Here is a 17,112-nt window from a genome sequence, read left to right as displayed (position 1 = left end):
GCTCCGAGCGTCCGCGTCCGTTCAGTTTGAATGTTTCAGCGCAGGCGCAGAAGGCGCGAAACTTGTAGCAAATTCGTTCTTGTCCTCGTAATAAGGGTTACGGTTGAGAGTATGGGTGACTGGAATTACGTAAGGGTGATATTTGAAGGGTGACATCGATGACACATCACTGTCACCCTTGTAGCACGGTGCCGAAGCGTTACAGCGGGCTCATGTAACCCTTGGAATGGGTTCTAGACGAAGTAACCCATGGATTTAAGGGGGAAATGCCAATGTAACCCCTGGAACACAGGTTACAGGCCGTTAAGGGGGACGATAAGGGGGACCGGATTTAGAGTGAACCACCCATGCACTGGACCATATACAGTGACTCCAAAACCGCCCTCCAAGCTCTGCAGTGATCCATGGACTCGAGCTCCCTCGCTCCAGTGGTGTGTGACGTCCTCAGGGAGTATTCGTGTGCTGTCAAACAGACACATAACATCACCTTGCAGTGGATCCCAGGTCATTGTGGCGTCCTTGGGAATGAGGTTGCCGACCTACTTGCGAGACGGGCTCATGGGGCACTTAGCGTACCGACGCACCCTACGTATTTCACCCAAGCGGACGCGAAGCAAGCAATTAGTACTCTTATGAGACGTCTGTGCAGTGAACACTGGCGCAGAAGTGTCCCTTCTACGTCGTTCCTGCGCAAGGTGGACCCAGACCTCCGTTTTATATGCCGTCAGCACTTCCTCGACCCATCACGTCGCTCATCTACAGGCTCCGCCTCAACGTGCCATACAGTGGACGACTTTTGTTTAAGCTCGGCATGGTCCCGTCTCCCAACTGCGGTCTGTGTGATGCAGTTGAGGACGTGGATCATATACTCCAAGACTGCCCGAGGTACAGCGCACACCGTTGTACCCTTATGTCGTCCCTGTCCTGCCTGGATAGTAGGCCATACTCCACCGAAAAGGTTCTTGGGTGCTGGCCAGCAAATCACCTCATGCCTGCCATGCGCGCCCTTGTGCAATTTCTCGTCTCGACGGACTTCTCTGACACATTGTGACGCTCTTCGTCTTTGTGCATTGAGATTTCTCTTTTGGTGCCAAGCTGTTGTCATTGTCATTGTCATTATGCCAAGCTGTTGTCAAGCCAAGATGTTCTCATTTATTCTGTTTCCATTCCGTTTCAAAGCGTCTAGTTTTGTGTAGTTTCACTTTCTTTTCTTTATAACACGTCCCGGAGTAGCCAGTCCCGAGTGGCTCCGAGACTATCATCTCCATTTTTTCTTTAAAGGTACTGTAAAGCAGCACCGATCAAATGTCATTTAGTGTGGCTATTCGATAGTCCAAGCCACCAGGACAAAAACTGTGCAAGTTTCATTCCAATCGACGGTACAATTAAATAGAAAATTACAATTAAAAATTACGGGCAACACTCTACTAGGTATTCGAAATGAATCCGTACTTCTGACACATACGGCGGCAACCACATTGCATGCGTATAACACTGGGCCCGACATAACAATCCACCATAAAATCCGCCCCTGCAATCCACACAACGATCCACATCTGAGGATAAGCGAATTGAAATGAAATACTGAGCCGTTGAAAAAAATGTGTCAGACGTTCAAGAAGCCAGACAGCGTCGGGACTTGTTTGTTCACAGAGGTTCACAGACAGAGTTTGTTCGTTCGAAAGAGGCCGCGAACAAAAGGAGCGTGCAGGCGCAGCAGAGAAGTAGGGAGAGCCCCCATCGAAGAGCGGCCAGCACTGGGTTACTTCGCAAAAACAGGGGCGCAGGCAAGGTGCTGGGCCCATGGTCCAGTCCAGCTCATACACGCCAAGGTCTGCGTCACCTCTGGGACTTCTTGTCATCAACAGGCCTCTCCACCCTGCTTTGATTACCGGACCCCTTATCATAATCATCATCATCTCTCATCACGTACAAGTGGCACTGGGGCAGCGCCCAGCCTGCTGGCCGGCATCAGCCCCATCTCATCATCGTATCTCTATTTGTGTGTGTGTGTGTGTGTGTGTGTGTTAACAGGGGTTTCAGAATGCATAGGTAAACAGGAAAACTAATAATATGGTTACTAAAATAACCAAGTTCCGATGTCATATTGTGCAATACCAATTTTCAGTGTTGCCCGCTGTACAGGGGGTTGTTTGACACCAGGCGTCGCACCGCTCCACTATGCCGCATCTTTCATGGCAAATTAAAAATATTTATAGCGCGTTGTCGGTCGTGTGGTTATGCACATGGTATTTAGAAGCAACAAAGTCTCTAGACACATCACCGGCATATCATGCTTGTCTACTGCTTTACAGTACCTTTAAAAAAATATCAATCGATGTTCTGAGGCTGGAATAACATAGAAGGGACAAATACCAGAAGATGTGGGTTCGAGTCCTACAGCTGGCTAACCTTTCAGCGACTCTCATCTTTCATCGTTATTCAATGTGTTTCATTCCTAGTGATTTTTCACATTCTGTCTTTCTTTCTTATTTTTTCTTTTTTTTTTTCTTTCACGAGGGACAAAATTTAAGCACTGATGACTGATTCATGATCTGATTCGGACGGTTACGCGGTGTAGACGGAAACAAGTTCGAAATTTCAAAATAGCCGCCATCTTCTAGCTGAGGAATTGTGGGAAGGATCTGCGACCTCGCTTTCCAGGCTCCAAGCGAAGCGAGCTGCCTCAGATGTGACCCCGAGAGAATAATAATTTATTTCATGAACGAATACATACGCCTACAACAGAATGGCCTATGCCTGATGGCATGTGGGCCGTCTTTTCCAAATTCCAAATATTCCAAATACGTGACAATCCAAGGCTTTCCACAGGCGCCATGAAGGGAGTGTGCGTCGCGTTTTGCGCCTGCATTGGCTGCAACAGCAGTTCTATCAACAGTCACTATCATAATGGGTGGTTTGCAACTTCCTGTGAAAATGACCTAAGGGAAGTTGCAATGTCACGTAAATTTACGCTTCCGGTCCGAAGTTCTGCTGGAGTTGTATAGAGTAAGCGTGATTTTTCCACATAAACATAAGCGGGTGTTCTGGGCTTAAATGCACTAATTCTGCGGAAAAGGGACATAAAATGTATCGCATACCCCGTGGATCCTGCGCCTTTGGGAAAATGTTGTCAACGTAAACGAAAATTGAACTAAGGGGTGTAGGCACTCGTCACCAAATGCCGTGCTGTGTACTTATGACGTTGAATTGTGCGTGGCTGCGATAAGATTATTGACTCATAATGTGAATAGAATATCACTAAAGTCAGAGCTTCTTCCCAGACAAAAAGAAAACGATTACATGCGTACTAATGTCAGAGTGCAGAAGATTGCAGCGTAAAATACTGCCTGTACATTTTGTTGCGCCATATCTGAAATGTTGCCTGTTATCTTTGTTAGTTGAAGGGTCAAATTGACCGCATCGTAACAGAACATTTCCCACAGCAAAACATTGCGATTTTGAAGCGCACGCCGAGCGAAACCGAAACATGCACGATGTGTCACGAAATCTTATCTTTGTCATAAGCAAAGTGCGTGCGAAGTATTTGTTACAGCACCTTACTTCTTTGGGGTGCAGGCATTCCCTGGCGAACTCATCTTGGTTGTCGTTTAAGCCAGATGGTATAAAGTTTTGCTTTGCTCCAATTGACCGCAATTTCGGACCGGAAGTTCGGAGACCCAGCATGCGTAGCGCCACTTCTCAACTTGAAAACCACCCATAGAGATTACGTTTAGCGTACCCGCACCGCTCGCACACTCCTTCGGTGGTGGTCCGCTAGGAATGTCTCGTATATATTCCAAATATCCAAAGAGAGAGCGGGCAGGTGTGAGCCAATTTTCAAACGCCTTAGAGCCAGCCCCGTGACGTCATATCCGCTCTGAGCGCCTCCGAGCAAGTTACATAGTTTTTGTGTAGCGACATGCTGCACGTACCACGGATGAAAGGTGCCGTGACTATGACACCAGCACAAAAGGAACGGCATTCATCGGACGCGTCGTTCGGGATTCATGAAGACAGACAATGCGGAGCAGGCTCCCATTGGTCTCTTCGAACGATTTGCCCAATCATGGCGGGAGATCGTTTGCGGAGACCAATTTTGAGGCTTCTGCGCATTGACGCGCTTCTTGACGAGGAGAGAAAGAGGGAAAGCGGCTAATTCCGGTTTTTACTTCGCTCATAAATCACGAACGCAACCAATGAATCCCGTTCCTTCTGTGTTGGTTTCAAGGTAACGGCATCTTTCACCCAGCCAGGATAGATTTTTGCACATTAGTGCCCCTTTACGGGAAGCTCCTTACGGTTGGCTTCCTAGCATCATTTTTGTGCAAACGGATCCTGGGGTCTTAATCGCTTGCACGTCTAACAAGCTATAACAAGTGGCGGGAAATTCAAAAAAAGACGGGCACGTGACACATTGCTGCGTGACGTATGCTACGCCCTTCACGTATCACACTATCGCGCGAAGAGCGCCGTGCACGTGTTTTATCACGTGGCCTTCTTGACGAGTGCCCCGCTCCTCGCTAGCTCGTTACGCGTGCAAGCGAGGACTTAATCGCTTGTGGCTTGTCCAACCATACGCGTAGTCTGACTAGGAAACGTTTCCATCATCTACGTCGCAGTCGTTGCTGTTGACTCGGTGATTATTCCTGTCACCCTTAGATAGGTGTCAATAGAGGCCGCCTCATGCGCTTAACTTCCTTTTGTTTGTTCCTAGAAGCACTTTTCGTCGGTGCACATCAAAGGATGGCCACACACACTCACCTGTGATGGCGTTGCAACGCTTGGCGATAGCCGTTGATGACTCTACATATACAGTGAGTAAGATGATTAAATATGAGGTAAGTTTATTTACAATATCGTTGGCACTACACAGACGCTACGGGATCTGGACTAGGGGATACGTGACGACAGGACACCTCTCACCCAGGGGCTTACCCTTCACGTACTCGTACACGTATTGGTCCTGAAAGAGAGTAATGCTTCATTTAGAGTGCAGACAGTGACTGGTTTCGAGATTGTGAGCTATGTGAATATGCCGCACGCAAAACTTAGTGTCGCACAGTTTTTTCGCAAATAACAAAAATGAATTTGCGCACGCAGCGCCTCCTACATTAGAGAAGGCCTGCTCGTTTCCCCATCTTTTGTTAAGCAGACACACGGTAATTGTAATAATGGTGATTGGAGTTGGTTTTTGGAACACACACAGAGTCGCGTTGCCGTCTGCTTTAACCAATTGCAGCAGACGAGTTCAAAGAGTGGCTGGGAGTGGCTAGGGACGGCTCGTCTCCATACTTATGGCTGCTGAAAGCATGGCTCTGATAATGTCACTTACGAAATAACGATCAAGCCTTATTTAGTGTAGACTGCGTTCGCAGATTCCTGGTCAATGCCATCTATAGAAACAGAAGGCCTGCTTAAGCCATCCTCCCATTCGCCACGTGAACATATAAAGTTGGGATGTAGTCTGCTTCAGCCAATCGTCGCAGACGATACGAAACACAGAGCTTGTGTGGCTACCAGTGACTGCACATGTGGCTCTTGATGGCTCGTCTCTACGCAGATGCAGCTGCGTTTCTGTGATTAGCGTGTTTCCTAATCGCAACGTCACCCCAATTAACCATAAGGTCTACACGGCGTTTATTATATCTTGATTCGGTCTTACTGTGACGTAAGCATGAACAGGCTCATCTTTGAGTACGTTACATGGATGTCCCACGGAGCTAAAGGCAATTATGACAACTGATTGAGAGACAACAAAATATGCTCAGTAAGTATCGCCTCAAATCGGAGGCTTCGATGCTAACAGGAATAGCTAGGATCTTGATAGCGTGATCTTGCGTGATGCGCGTGATAGCGTGATCTTGCTTGGAATAGGGTCCCGGGCCATGGGTACGGGGTATCGGTTAGAAGTGACGAAGACAGCACAACTCATGAACCCCGGCAATCCCATGGTTACATGTACAACTCACATTCCAAATGATCCATGACTTGAAAACCCGAGACGAGGTAGGGACGATAACAGACAAACACAAACACGGTCTCAAACTCAGCTTTCGTTATCATTCCAAATGATTTGTGACCAGACCCGATCTTCAACTGAGTTAAGGCAGTGACGATCTTCAACTTGTCGTTATCTCCGTAACGCGCGTCAAATGCATCACTTCGCCCGTGATTCGCCACGACAACAACAAATAAGTTAATGATAATGAATGGGGAAATTCGCCACGAGCTCTTGCAGGAGTCTACCAAAAACGACTTCGGAGCGCGCAAACTTTCAACATAACGACAACTCTTACTATGTTTAAACTTCGCGCGCTCCAGACGGCACACGGCGGCACGTGAAACCATTTCGGTAGGTCGAATTTCATATGAACGTTGCCATTGGATCTCGCATAAAAGTTCGTGCTGAATCACTGGTGGAGAGATGCATTCGCGCGTTATGGGATATAACGACAAGTTTAAGATAGGGTCCCAAGATGCAATGCGCCAAAGCAGCACGCATGTTTTAAGCGAAAGATGACAAGACTGTTCCGTGGCAAGAAGACCTCACCTGGCCGCCCATGCAGACGGGAAGCTTGTCGCTGTCCACGTAGTCCAGTAATGTCTCCTTGCTAACGAACTTGATCCTCTGCACTCCCTCGGATGGGATCATTGTCTTGATGATCTTCCAGGCGGCTGGAGAAGCAGAAATAACAAGTTATGATCCAGATATTGATATCTTTTGTGGCACTGTTCAGGCTCCAGCAGCAGTGACGTAGAGAGACCTCCGATGTATTGATTGGGGGACCCTCAATGCACGGATCATGAGGGAGTGGTTCATGTTCCCAAGACCCTAGAGCCTATTCAAGCATGTTCCTCATTACATACATTTGCCCGTAGCGCATGCGTGCGTGAGATGAGACAATTTTATACGAAGAAAAGAAAAGAAAATGGGAAAATGTTAGTCAGACGCATGTACAAGATCTGAGAGTATAATGTTGTGGGTGAGAAGGAGGATTACTAAGACGGACGGACCCGCACAGCATGTAACGCGTGCCATTCGATTAATGATGTAATGACCTGAATTATTCGGTCGGACGCGCCAGTACGTTCTCATTACCGGGCGAGGGCCTGCAACGGCAGAAGGGTCGCTTACAGATTAGCAGAGGCAAACCGGAAGCCCGCTTTCCGGCGCAGTTTGGGTCGCTCCTTGCGCGACTGACGACCACTGGACGGCAGTGATCAACAACCCAAAGCACACAAGAAGATGGAAGTCTGTTTCCGTTTCCGCACTCGAGATGGCGACACACACAAAACGATGCTTAACCAGGGTGCCCCACAACCTGGCTATGGCGGGCCTCAGGCGATGTGTTCGCGCAAGGTTAGGATCTCGATCTATGCTGATGATGTATGCTTATGAACCACTGGGAAATCCAGACCCGCGATTCAGAAACGTCCTCAATATTCGTCGGATGCGATCAGCAGCTACTTCACGAATGTCAGCATGGATATATCGTCTGAAAAGTCAGTCATGCTCCCATTAACTAGAAAGCATATATGCACCTTTCCACGGTCACTTGGCAATAATACCACTCGTCAAGTCAGGCGTCATCATTGCTCTCATGGACAGCCCATGTCAGAAATCTGGAAACGAAGGTGCAGCACTGGTTGACCGTCTTTCGGCACATTGGTGGCGCTACATGGGGGATTGACCAGAAGACCCTCCTAACCATCAACTCTGCATTGGTCCGTGGAACCCTCCTGTACAGTTTGCAGGTTCTACACGGGGATATCACGAACACCTGAGAAGCGACTTCGTGGACTGCTTGTCACAAGTCTGTATCTGTCTCGGAGTGCCGCGCGCGGCGGAAACCCGAATGGTATTGGCGGAGGCTCACGAGGCGCCTGTGGAGGTCTTATGTCTCAAAGAAACTGTACGTCATTACTTGAGCCTGGTTGCTCATCATCATCGTCACCCCTTCATCTCTAAGATTCATCGACGGGAGCGGAGCAACATTTCTGAGCGCATTTCCAGAGTTAAGCCCTCGCTTCCTGCCTTTGTTCGCAGCCCCATAGTATCTGTGACGCGTCTCCGTAGACTATCCCGGCCCGACCCCTTGAATTTCTCTTTCTATTCTAGCCTACCGGTGCGCCCGACATTTCCCCATGATTTTGCGCGAGTGAGGAGCTCCCTCATCTCACTAAAGGGAGTCTGTCGCTACGGCACATCGCTCCAAATGTCTCGAAAACCACTCTGTTGCCCTGAACAAAACTTTCACAGCATTGTGCCCCCCCCCCCCAATAAGATTTGTTTACTTTTGCAATGAGTCACACTGTACCATTTTCATCACGTGGGCAACTACGTGCGTGGGCATAAGGACAACTTATCCTTACAGTGGGCGCCTATGTTCGAGATAGAGAATGTATTGTCCCCGTATATTTTCTCCTCAGACTCAAGAAAATGTTGCCCAGTCCACAAAAGCTTTCCATGACCGCTCGAGGGCCCCAGGGAAGCCTCTCTACGTTTTGCTATGAACACCTCCTCCAACACAATTGTTTTCCGAGAAAAAGGGGCAAAATAAGCTGCTTACCATTAAATAACCAAGGCATGTTGTACACAATGATGTGCCCTACACAAAATTAAAGAAAATGAAAGTTATTATTATTATTATTATTGTTTTTAGAAACAAACGTCTGCACGTTTGAGATGACATACCTAATGCCCATGGGTAGTATTCTTTAAATACAGCTATGATGAACTTGATGAGCTCCATATCCTGTAAAAAGACATAACACATATTCTTATAAAAGTGCACATGCTTAAAGCTGCTGGGAAGCTCTCTGCAATCACTTCTGTGCATTACGCGTTAGCGCCGCGAAGCAACTGTGGCTATGATCGGCGGGCAGACGTGGACAGATGGAGAGAGGACAGCAGGAAGGAGTGGGGGGGGACAGGGGAGTTGGTATGAGTCTTGGACACGACTGGGTCACGACTGATGCCTGGGGGAATGTGCGTCATGGGCCGACTTCTAAGGGAATTGTGCCGAAATATGTCTGAAAGCGTCTGAGGAAAACCCAAGACAGCACAGCCGGCACTGGGATTCGAACCCGGGTACCTCCCAGTCTCAACGTGACATGGCCAGCACGCTAACCACTGAGCCACGCGAGCTGGTAGTGGGTTCGGTTCTCGGAGAACAAGGAGCAGTCGAAACAAGGACGAAGACACAAGAGGACATACAAACAGAGGTTCCGTCTTCATCCTTGTTTCGACTGCTCCTTTTTTCTCCGAGTCACGTACCAACAAGCCCATCAAGCTACTCTAGTAGGTTCGGCCCGTGTGTCGCCACGAGCTCTTGCGCGAGCCTACCAAAGGGGTTTTGGAGCCAGCGAACTTATAAATATAACGATGGCTATAACGATCGATACTGCGTACTGCTCGATATAGCGATCGATATAACGATCGCTATGCGAAAGCTCGAGATCGGGTCATCTGTGTACAATACCCAAAGCGCTACGTCTCTTGGAACTACGCCGATATTGTACAAAGATAAAAAGGAATGTACTTTCACATAGTTCGACAGATAACGACGACGCGGCGCGAAACAGGGAATTCGCTTTGGGAAGAGCAGCCGGTTGCAGGTGGAAACAAACGTCCATGATAGGAAAGTCTGAGCGATGGGCAAGGGCAAGACACGTAAACGACACAACACGAAGGCTCAAAACATGTAAGACATGAAAGAATTCATGTTCATAGGCTGGAACAACGTAGAAGGGACAAATACACACAAGGCCTCAATTTTCATCTTTCATCGTCAAAACATGTGTTGCTCAACACTTATCCTGCCCATCACTCAGGCTTGCCTATCATGGACGTTTATCCACCAGCTAGCCTTTATCTACGCCATTCTATCTAAAACAAAAACGTCCCTCGACGGGCATGCTCGTCGGTGTCTATACTATAATACGCACAGAGGGCAAGTAGAGTTACATGCAGATAGGCGATGAAACTCCCCATTTATCATTTCAAAAATAAAGTAAGTTGTTTTACATACAGATATAACAAAGTCACAGTGTAGCGCACACGATTACATTAGTTACAAATACGATTTAGTATGATTAGCGAGGCTGGCAATATCTGATTCCACTTGTGGCTTTTCTTTCTTGCAGATTCATCTGTCCTACCGTCTTTCCAAATCGGTATACCATTTTGCACGAATTCTCGGAAGCAATAAATGAACAGTAGTATCTGGTAATTGCCCAGCAGGACTTACAAAGTTTGCAATAGCAGCGTCAGTGCAGTCGAACAGGATGGTCACACGGAGTGCCCCGTACTCGTACAGTATTTTTTCCATAAAGTAGGCCATGAACTTCCGCATCTCCTGCACTCGAGACGAATCCTTGAAGTGGCCCTTGACATGAACCATCACTGCATTTCGAAGAACGGTCAGTATATCATGCTGGCAACAGCCATCATCACTATCAGCGAACAACAGAGGCACTCACGCAAATGGCTTCCTGTCTTGTCCTGGTTGTAGGGCACCAGGACGCGTCTGTCGAAGAAGTCTACTTCAAGGTCCTCCTCGCGGAGGTCTTTAAAACGGAAAAAAATAAATCAACGCCATACAAACATAAACGCTCTTCGAGTTCATATATAGCAGCTTTGAGCTGGCAATTAGTGTCCTTGCGTCTCGAGATACGATGTGTATGTGATCGTAGGCGACGCCATAGCGGTCGGTCTCTCTTTCTTTATAGGGCGTATATGGATTCATGGGGTTGTGACAGTTTGCCCCCAGTTTAAATCGGGTATAGTTGTAAAAGACTTGAATCAATGTGGTTCCGCAGTGCACGTTTTACAGCAAGGGGTAAAAGGCTCGTGGGCTGCCGGATCTGAGGATGCTACATCCCCTAACAATGTCGGGTTATATCCGCATAGAAGAATTAGCAGTACGCACCAAATAGCTAAGAATATTGAGAGTGTACATCTGCTCCTCGCCCTGAGACAGAAGGAAACAGGCGCCATGTCCAAGAACTTGCAGAAATATGAGCAATTTTGAAAAACGGGGAAGGAATAATGGATAGATATAGACGCTACGTCAGATTGTCTCCGCCTAGAGGAGCGGGTAAAGCTTGTAGAAACCACATGACGAAGTGTCTGTCCACTCACAAGTCAGCAATAAGGGGTGCGGGGGGGGGGCATTCGTAGACCGGAATGCGACCACGAACACTTCACCTCGAAATGTTACCCTCTTATATGGGAGAGGGACCAATGAGGTCGCTCCACGGGCAATAGGGTAAAGAAGGAAACTGAGGACCTGTTCCATAGCGTAATTTCTTGCGCAGGTTTCTGATGAAGTGTTCACAAGAGTAGCCAGTCCTGATCTCGTCGAGGCTGACAGCGCTACATTTTTCTTTTCTCGTGTAGTCTAATGTATATCGAAATATGCGCATACACCTAAGCAGAGAAGCAAACGCCACCTACCGTTGATCCCGATGTGTTTCCTCCACTGTAGCGAATGCTTGGCAAACTCCACCGCCGCAGCAACGTCGAGCTTCTTATGCCGCACATACCGCCGGCATAGCTCGTCGCACTCGCGTATCCGTTTGACATCTTGCGGGTTGTAGGCAGCTGAAAAATTACGTACCTCGTTGTTAAAGGGGCACTAAAATGCAAAAAACAAGTTCACTTCAAATTACGTTACACGCTGTGTTAATTTCGTACTTGTTATCATAATTCAAGACTTTGATTCGGTCACGAAGCTACAATCCAAATTATACCGGAGTCTTTCTTGCTTCGGCGCTAAGCAGTGAAAGTCTTTTCAGCTCGTGCATCGGTGTTTTTAGTCCATGCTGCGCGTGCCGCGCCATGGGGCAGCCCCGGTGAAAAACAGTGCACGTTGCGAAGCGGACTGGTGCCACTGTCCGCGTGAAGATATAATGTGTCAGTGAAACATTCGCGGGAACTATTGTGGGCTACAATTCAGTAAATCGGTATTGAAAAATGCAACAGTGCGCACCATGCCGCGGATATACCGGACACTACGATCACTTTCACTTGAGAGCAAGTTGTCTTTGCATTTTTGTGCCCCTTTAAAGCCCGGTGAATAGATGGTAGAGCACAAAAGCTATGTGGGGTTGGGGCATCGCTATGGGGCCGGAACATGAAACCACCTCATAAACGCTGCTCGAAATGACTCAACAACAACTAAATGATTGTGTCGTATAGGGTGTTTGCCCGCCTAGGCTGCGGGATCGTACCGCAGTACATGTTGTGGGTTTATATATGTTTTGAATTGTTGGTGTGACACGCACGCGAATGTAGCAGGGCAACTGCTTAGAGTTCGTCCAGTAGGGTCTGCTAGAAAAGTCACAAGTGTTCGAAGAGCCAAGTGATTTCAATTCATAGCAATGTCTGCATCAGCTGTCAGGGAAGCCCTTGCGCAGATATTGGATCTCTTCTTGCGATAAGGAGTTACTAAGAACACCATTTATGAACACTCCACGGAGCATTCTAGGAGGCGCTTGCGGCATTTTGGCATATACATACAGTGTGTCACTTTTTATCCAGACTTTTCATTAAAAAACTAAGGGCTATAGACATCCTGTTTTCACTTCTATCATCTCTGGGCTGGGGATGTTCTTGGCCATTTGTTGCTCAACCGTCGAATGTCTAATTATCTAAAAATCGTTAATTAACCTTTTAATTATAAAAGCTACGAAGTTGTCCCAACGAGAACATCTGGTCCCTTCGGTCACTCAATACCGTAGCCGTTTTCAGAACAAAAATCCGTTCGATAGATCGTCCGTAAAAAATTCGTCAAGCAACACAATTTTTATTATTTATTTTGTTCATTGCGCATCTTCGGAGACGCGTCTTTCCTTCACCTCCAATGTGAGACGGTGAAATGAATAAAATATATTTTTTTCCAGGAAGTCAAAAAGAATGTGAAAAGCGTCAGTCGATTATACATGAAACTACCCAGCTCGCGATCACTGTATCAGCGCGCTAGGACCCTAAGACCAAATTTGCGAAGTTTCGCTCAGAGGATGACCTTGACGACCTCTCGTTGACTCCTCCGCTAATTGCTGTGTAGTGGAGTCATATACCATCAGTGACCTTCACACTTTTCCCGACTGAACCCCAAGGTTAGGCTTCGCCCGCAGGCCGTCACCAGACGACACGTGTCCATCTATTCAACGTGGCAGCACGTTGTCAATGTGTCGTTCAAAGGATGGACGGGCACTTCCAGGTTTTTGTTTTGCTCCCATCAACCTCTCTCCAGTGTTGGAACCGTCCCTCTATGCATCCACCCATACACACGAACTTCCTGTATGACTGTACCTGTACACGATCGCGAATATAAGGTCCTAAATCCAAGACATATTAGGGGAGATCTAGTGCATCGGAAGATATTCACAACAACAATTCCGAAAACACGATAAGCCGATCACCCTCTTTCTTTATCGTATCATTTTCGTAGAATTCTTCCCATGCACCATACATGCACAAAAACTCGCCGTTATCAAACGTGACGTCATCTTTCAGCATCAGTTAGCGGATGAGGTTAAATATGGGGTAAACGCTCGCCTAATTGTTTTTCTTTTTTTGACTGTGTAACCCAATGTCTAAGGCTATCGATACCTAGAAAAGTTTTGAAATATGACCGAATTCACCGTATCGAAAGCCCTAACGTAAACAGTCCCCGTGATGTGCTTCCATTCTCTGGGCCTCTCTTCAGCGGAAAATAATGGTAATGCGCTCGACTTGCGTCACAATTCACCGCCGTGCGCACATTGTCGCCATTTCCGCTATGCTTTCCTAGAGCAAACGAGAGAGCAATGATTTATACAGACCCCCTAAATGTTGGACGACTAGACACAACTTGGGAATTACTGTCAGCGAGAAGGCCGTGTGCATTAATTTACATTGCGGTAAGAGTACGTGTGAGCAACGGGCAGGTTGGAGCATACTTGAGTGACTGCCGCTAGGTTTCCATTCCATTTTGAACGACTTAGACAGACACTGAAAACACGTGAATTTGAGTGGTTAAATAGTGATGTCGGATTTTTAAACACTGCGTGTCATCTTACGAAGCAATCGATCATTTTTTTGCTTCAAGACCGTGGCGTGGCGTATCGTAGAGGAAGAGAGTATACGACGGGATGCTGCACTTCAGTGCGATAGCAATGTGGCAATGTTTTCGAACTTGTCTCAGTTGTTGACCCAAGGATAGAAATAGGCAAGATACGGATAACAAGTGGGATAGCAAGCGGGATAAATGGTTAGGGAAAGTTTAGGAAGATGAGTACACAATCTTCCTGTGGCTCATCTCATAGAATCAAGAATACCACAAAAGACGAAATCGGCAATTTCGCAACCGGGAATACACCGAGGCCCTCCCAGCAGTACAGATCCCGACAAAAGTTTACGGCACACCAGAGCGACGTATTTCTTGATCTCAGCGACACCCTAGCGTCGAACGGGAGTGGACACACTTACTGAGAGGTACATCGCGTACCCGGTCACCTGTTTGTAAGTCTATCTGCTCCTGTTTGCACCAACGGTGTCACTCAGATGACTATATACACCACCCCAGTGTTCCGTAAACTTTCGTCGGGACCTGTACTAGCTGGCTGGCTGGTTGGATAGCGTACATTGTCACTGCATGAACACCTTTAACCTCCGTGATAACTCGCGGCTCTCGTGTTACGGCAATCTGGGGAACTCGTCGTGGTTCATCACGCGTATAGCCGACGAATGAACGGCTAGCTCCGACAGCTACGGTACTACCTCTCCACGTGCAGCGTAATACATTCCACGTGCCGTGCCACGTGTATGCGCGCTTGCGTATAGTATATTTCACCCCCTTCACCCTCATCGCACTTACATACTAACCCACATAACCCTGGTGAAATCGTAGAAAGCTTCCGTCTAGATTTTTTTTCTTTCTTCGGCTAGAATATTATGTGGGGATGTCGCTTGTTCGAATACGCGGTAAATGTCCCGCACAGTCAAACTCCTTTACAACGAAGCTCAGGGGACAGCAAAAAAAAATCGCAGTAAAGGAATTTTCGTTAAAAAGGATGTCCATTATTGGACCTATAGGCTCCAGCGGGAGCGCAAAAAAAAATTTGCTGTAGTGGTATTTTCGTTAAAAAGGTGTTCGCTATAAAGGAGTTTGACTGTAGCAGGAACGAACGCGGGACCTTTGCCAAGGATCGCAGAGAAAGCCGTCCCAGCTGTCCTGGTCTGTTATATCCTTGACCACGATCTCCGATACACTGTTTGCCGATTAATGTGTGGGACAAATGAATTAAGCAGAACTTCCAAAACGGCTTTCTCCCCCATGTATCGCTCCCGGGAAACGGTAGGCTATTTTTGAGCGTCTCCATCCGGTAATCATGTGGATAGTCATCGATTGCAGCTGCAATGACGTCTGTTACGGAATAGATGGAAAGGATAACGCCACTGATTACGTCGGCAATAGAAGATCCCAATCTCTCACATTATACAAGCAAGGCCAACGACTTTCAATTCCAAGGTCACCGGGGAAAAGCCGGCGCGCACAGTTTCATACGACGCAATTGCCTGCAACATAGCACGATCACGCAAAGGAGCAACTGACTTATCGTTTGATAGGTGTCATGCGCAACGGCTTCATGTTTCGTCGCATGAAACACCACAAATCATCAAAATGAAGTTGTTGATTGAAAATGAACTGTAATCTGAAACCGGTCTTGACGCTGTGGTGCGCGAGTAATTTTATATTGGAGTAGGAGTCTCCAGTTCGTATGGTCCAACCTCTGTTATGAAGATTTCACCTACCTGTGCGTGCGTTTAACCATTACGTTTCCAAATGCAATACAAGCGCGGGTTTTTACGGCTATGGGGCTTCGCGCGCCTTCATGAACTTCTCATTCGGCAACGTTCCAACTAATCGGCAAGATCGAGCCGCCTTGTACCACCGGTTCTCAACTGAAGTTTATGGGGTGAACCCACGTAAATTCACGTTCAATCTCGAGACCACGTGTTCGGGGATGGCCAAGCTTTATTGAAACGAACGAATACTAAAAAAAAAAAGGGGGGGAAAAAGAAGGAGAAAAAGGAGAAAGGAAAGAAAGGCGCAAGCACAACTTAATTTATGCATTTTCTCTGTTCATTGTTTGTACTTTCGTTGTTATTTTCATTTTTACTCTTTCATCATAATGGCAACCATTGCATAATTGATTTGGATGGCTCTGAAACGTACGAAAAAATTTAAAAAATCGGAAACTCCGGGTGACGTTGCCTCCAATAACAGTCCCCATCGCTTCGGGAAAAACATACTCGAAAATTCATCATCGCATCTCACGAGGTACAAAAAAAGGACAATGATAATTCGTGACTCTACGTCGCGCGATCATCAACCACGATACAGCGGTCTCGCGCGGAATAAAACTTCTAATTCGCTCCCCTCTCACGGTGTTACCTATTCCACCGGCCGCTGTCATTACTTCACAGAAATGACAGCAAACAGAGTCAATGCATGCGAGTGCTGCGAATGCCGAGCGGAAGTGAATGTCGTTCACCTGGGGCCCCTAGCAGGGAGCCGAATATCGGTACCCGCTCCGTTGTACGGCCACGAACGTAACTGACCTTTCCGTTGAACACAGCGCGAGTAACGTTTCTGCACCTTAAAATAAGACGAACACTCACCTGGGTCCTGCTGTATATCGTTGAGAAGCTGCGCTCTGAAGTTTTCGAGCGGTTGTCGTGTCACTGTGAGCTCGTGCTCGTTGAAGAGATCGTCCCCTGGCCGCATGACAGGCATCCTTGCTTATACTAGAGCTTCCGGCGCGCCAATCGAGGTGGTTTTTATACCTGCATCCCTTTCACGTCAAGGTCGGCGGATCGGCCTGTGCATGCGTCAGCCGTCACGTGACCTTCGGGTTGCCCCACGGCGACGGATTGACTTTCACCACGCTTTCAGCCCCCCTCGAACTGTGGAAACAGATGGTGGCGCGTCGCACTTGTGAAAAAAAAAGAAAGAAAGAAGCTGTAGTTGAAATCTTAAAAATTTCTCTTCGGAGGGAGCCATGCATGGGTTCTTGTGATGCACGTGTGCAGATTGTCAAAGGACCTTATCCGCCTCG

At 47.4% G+C, this 17,112-nt stretch overlaps 1 protein-coding gene and 1 long non-coding RNA gene across 2 annotated transcripts; one reads left to right on the top strand and one right to left on the bottom strand.

Moving 5' to 3' along the window:
- Positions 1–4,501: 4,501 nt before the first annotated feature.
- Positions 4,502–10,609, top strand: LOC135388753 (uncharacterized). The gene is made up of 3 exons (XR_010421506.1): positions 4,502–4,639; positions 4,718–4,817; positions 10,150–10,609. It is a non-coding gene; the product is annotated as an uncharacterized LOC135388753 (long non-coding RNA).
- Positions 4,831–16,905, bottom strand: LOC135388752 (motile sperm domain-containing protein 2-like). The gene is made up of 8 exons (XM_064618519.1): positions 16,676–16,905; positions 11,462–11,608; positions 10,486–10,572; positions 10,254–10,408; positions 8,699–8,759; positions 8,574–8,612; positions 6,554–6,678; positions 4,831–4,966 (listed from the first exon to the last, which is right to left on the bottom strand). The coding sequence occupies exons 1-8, from the start codon at positions 16,788–16,790 to the stop codon at positions 4,880–4,882; spliced, it is 816 nt and encodes a 271-aa protein (XP_064474589.1). The 5' UTR covers positions 16,791–16,905; the 3' UTR covers positions 4,831–4,879.
- Between the last annotated feature and the right edge of the window lie 207 nt (positions 16,906–17,112).

Source organism: Ornithodoros turicata, chromosome 3 (genome assembly GCF_037126465.1).
Source record: "Ornithodoros turicata isolate Travis chromosome 3, ASM3712646v1, whole genome shotgun sequence".
NCBI lineage: Eukaryota > Metazoa > Arthropoda > Arachnida > Ixodida > Argasidae > Ornithodoros > Ornithodoros turicata.
Note: the sequence above shows the minus strand (reverse complement) of the source record. Positions and strands in the feature narration are given on the sequence as shown.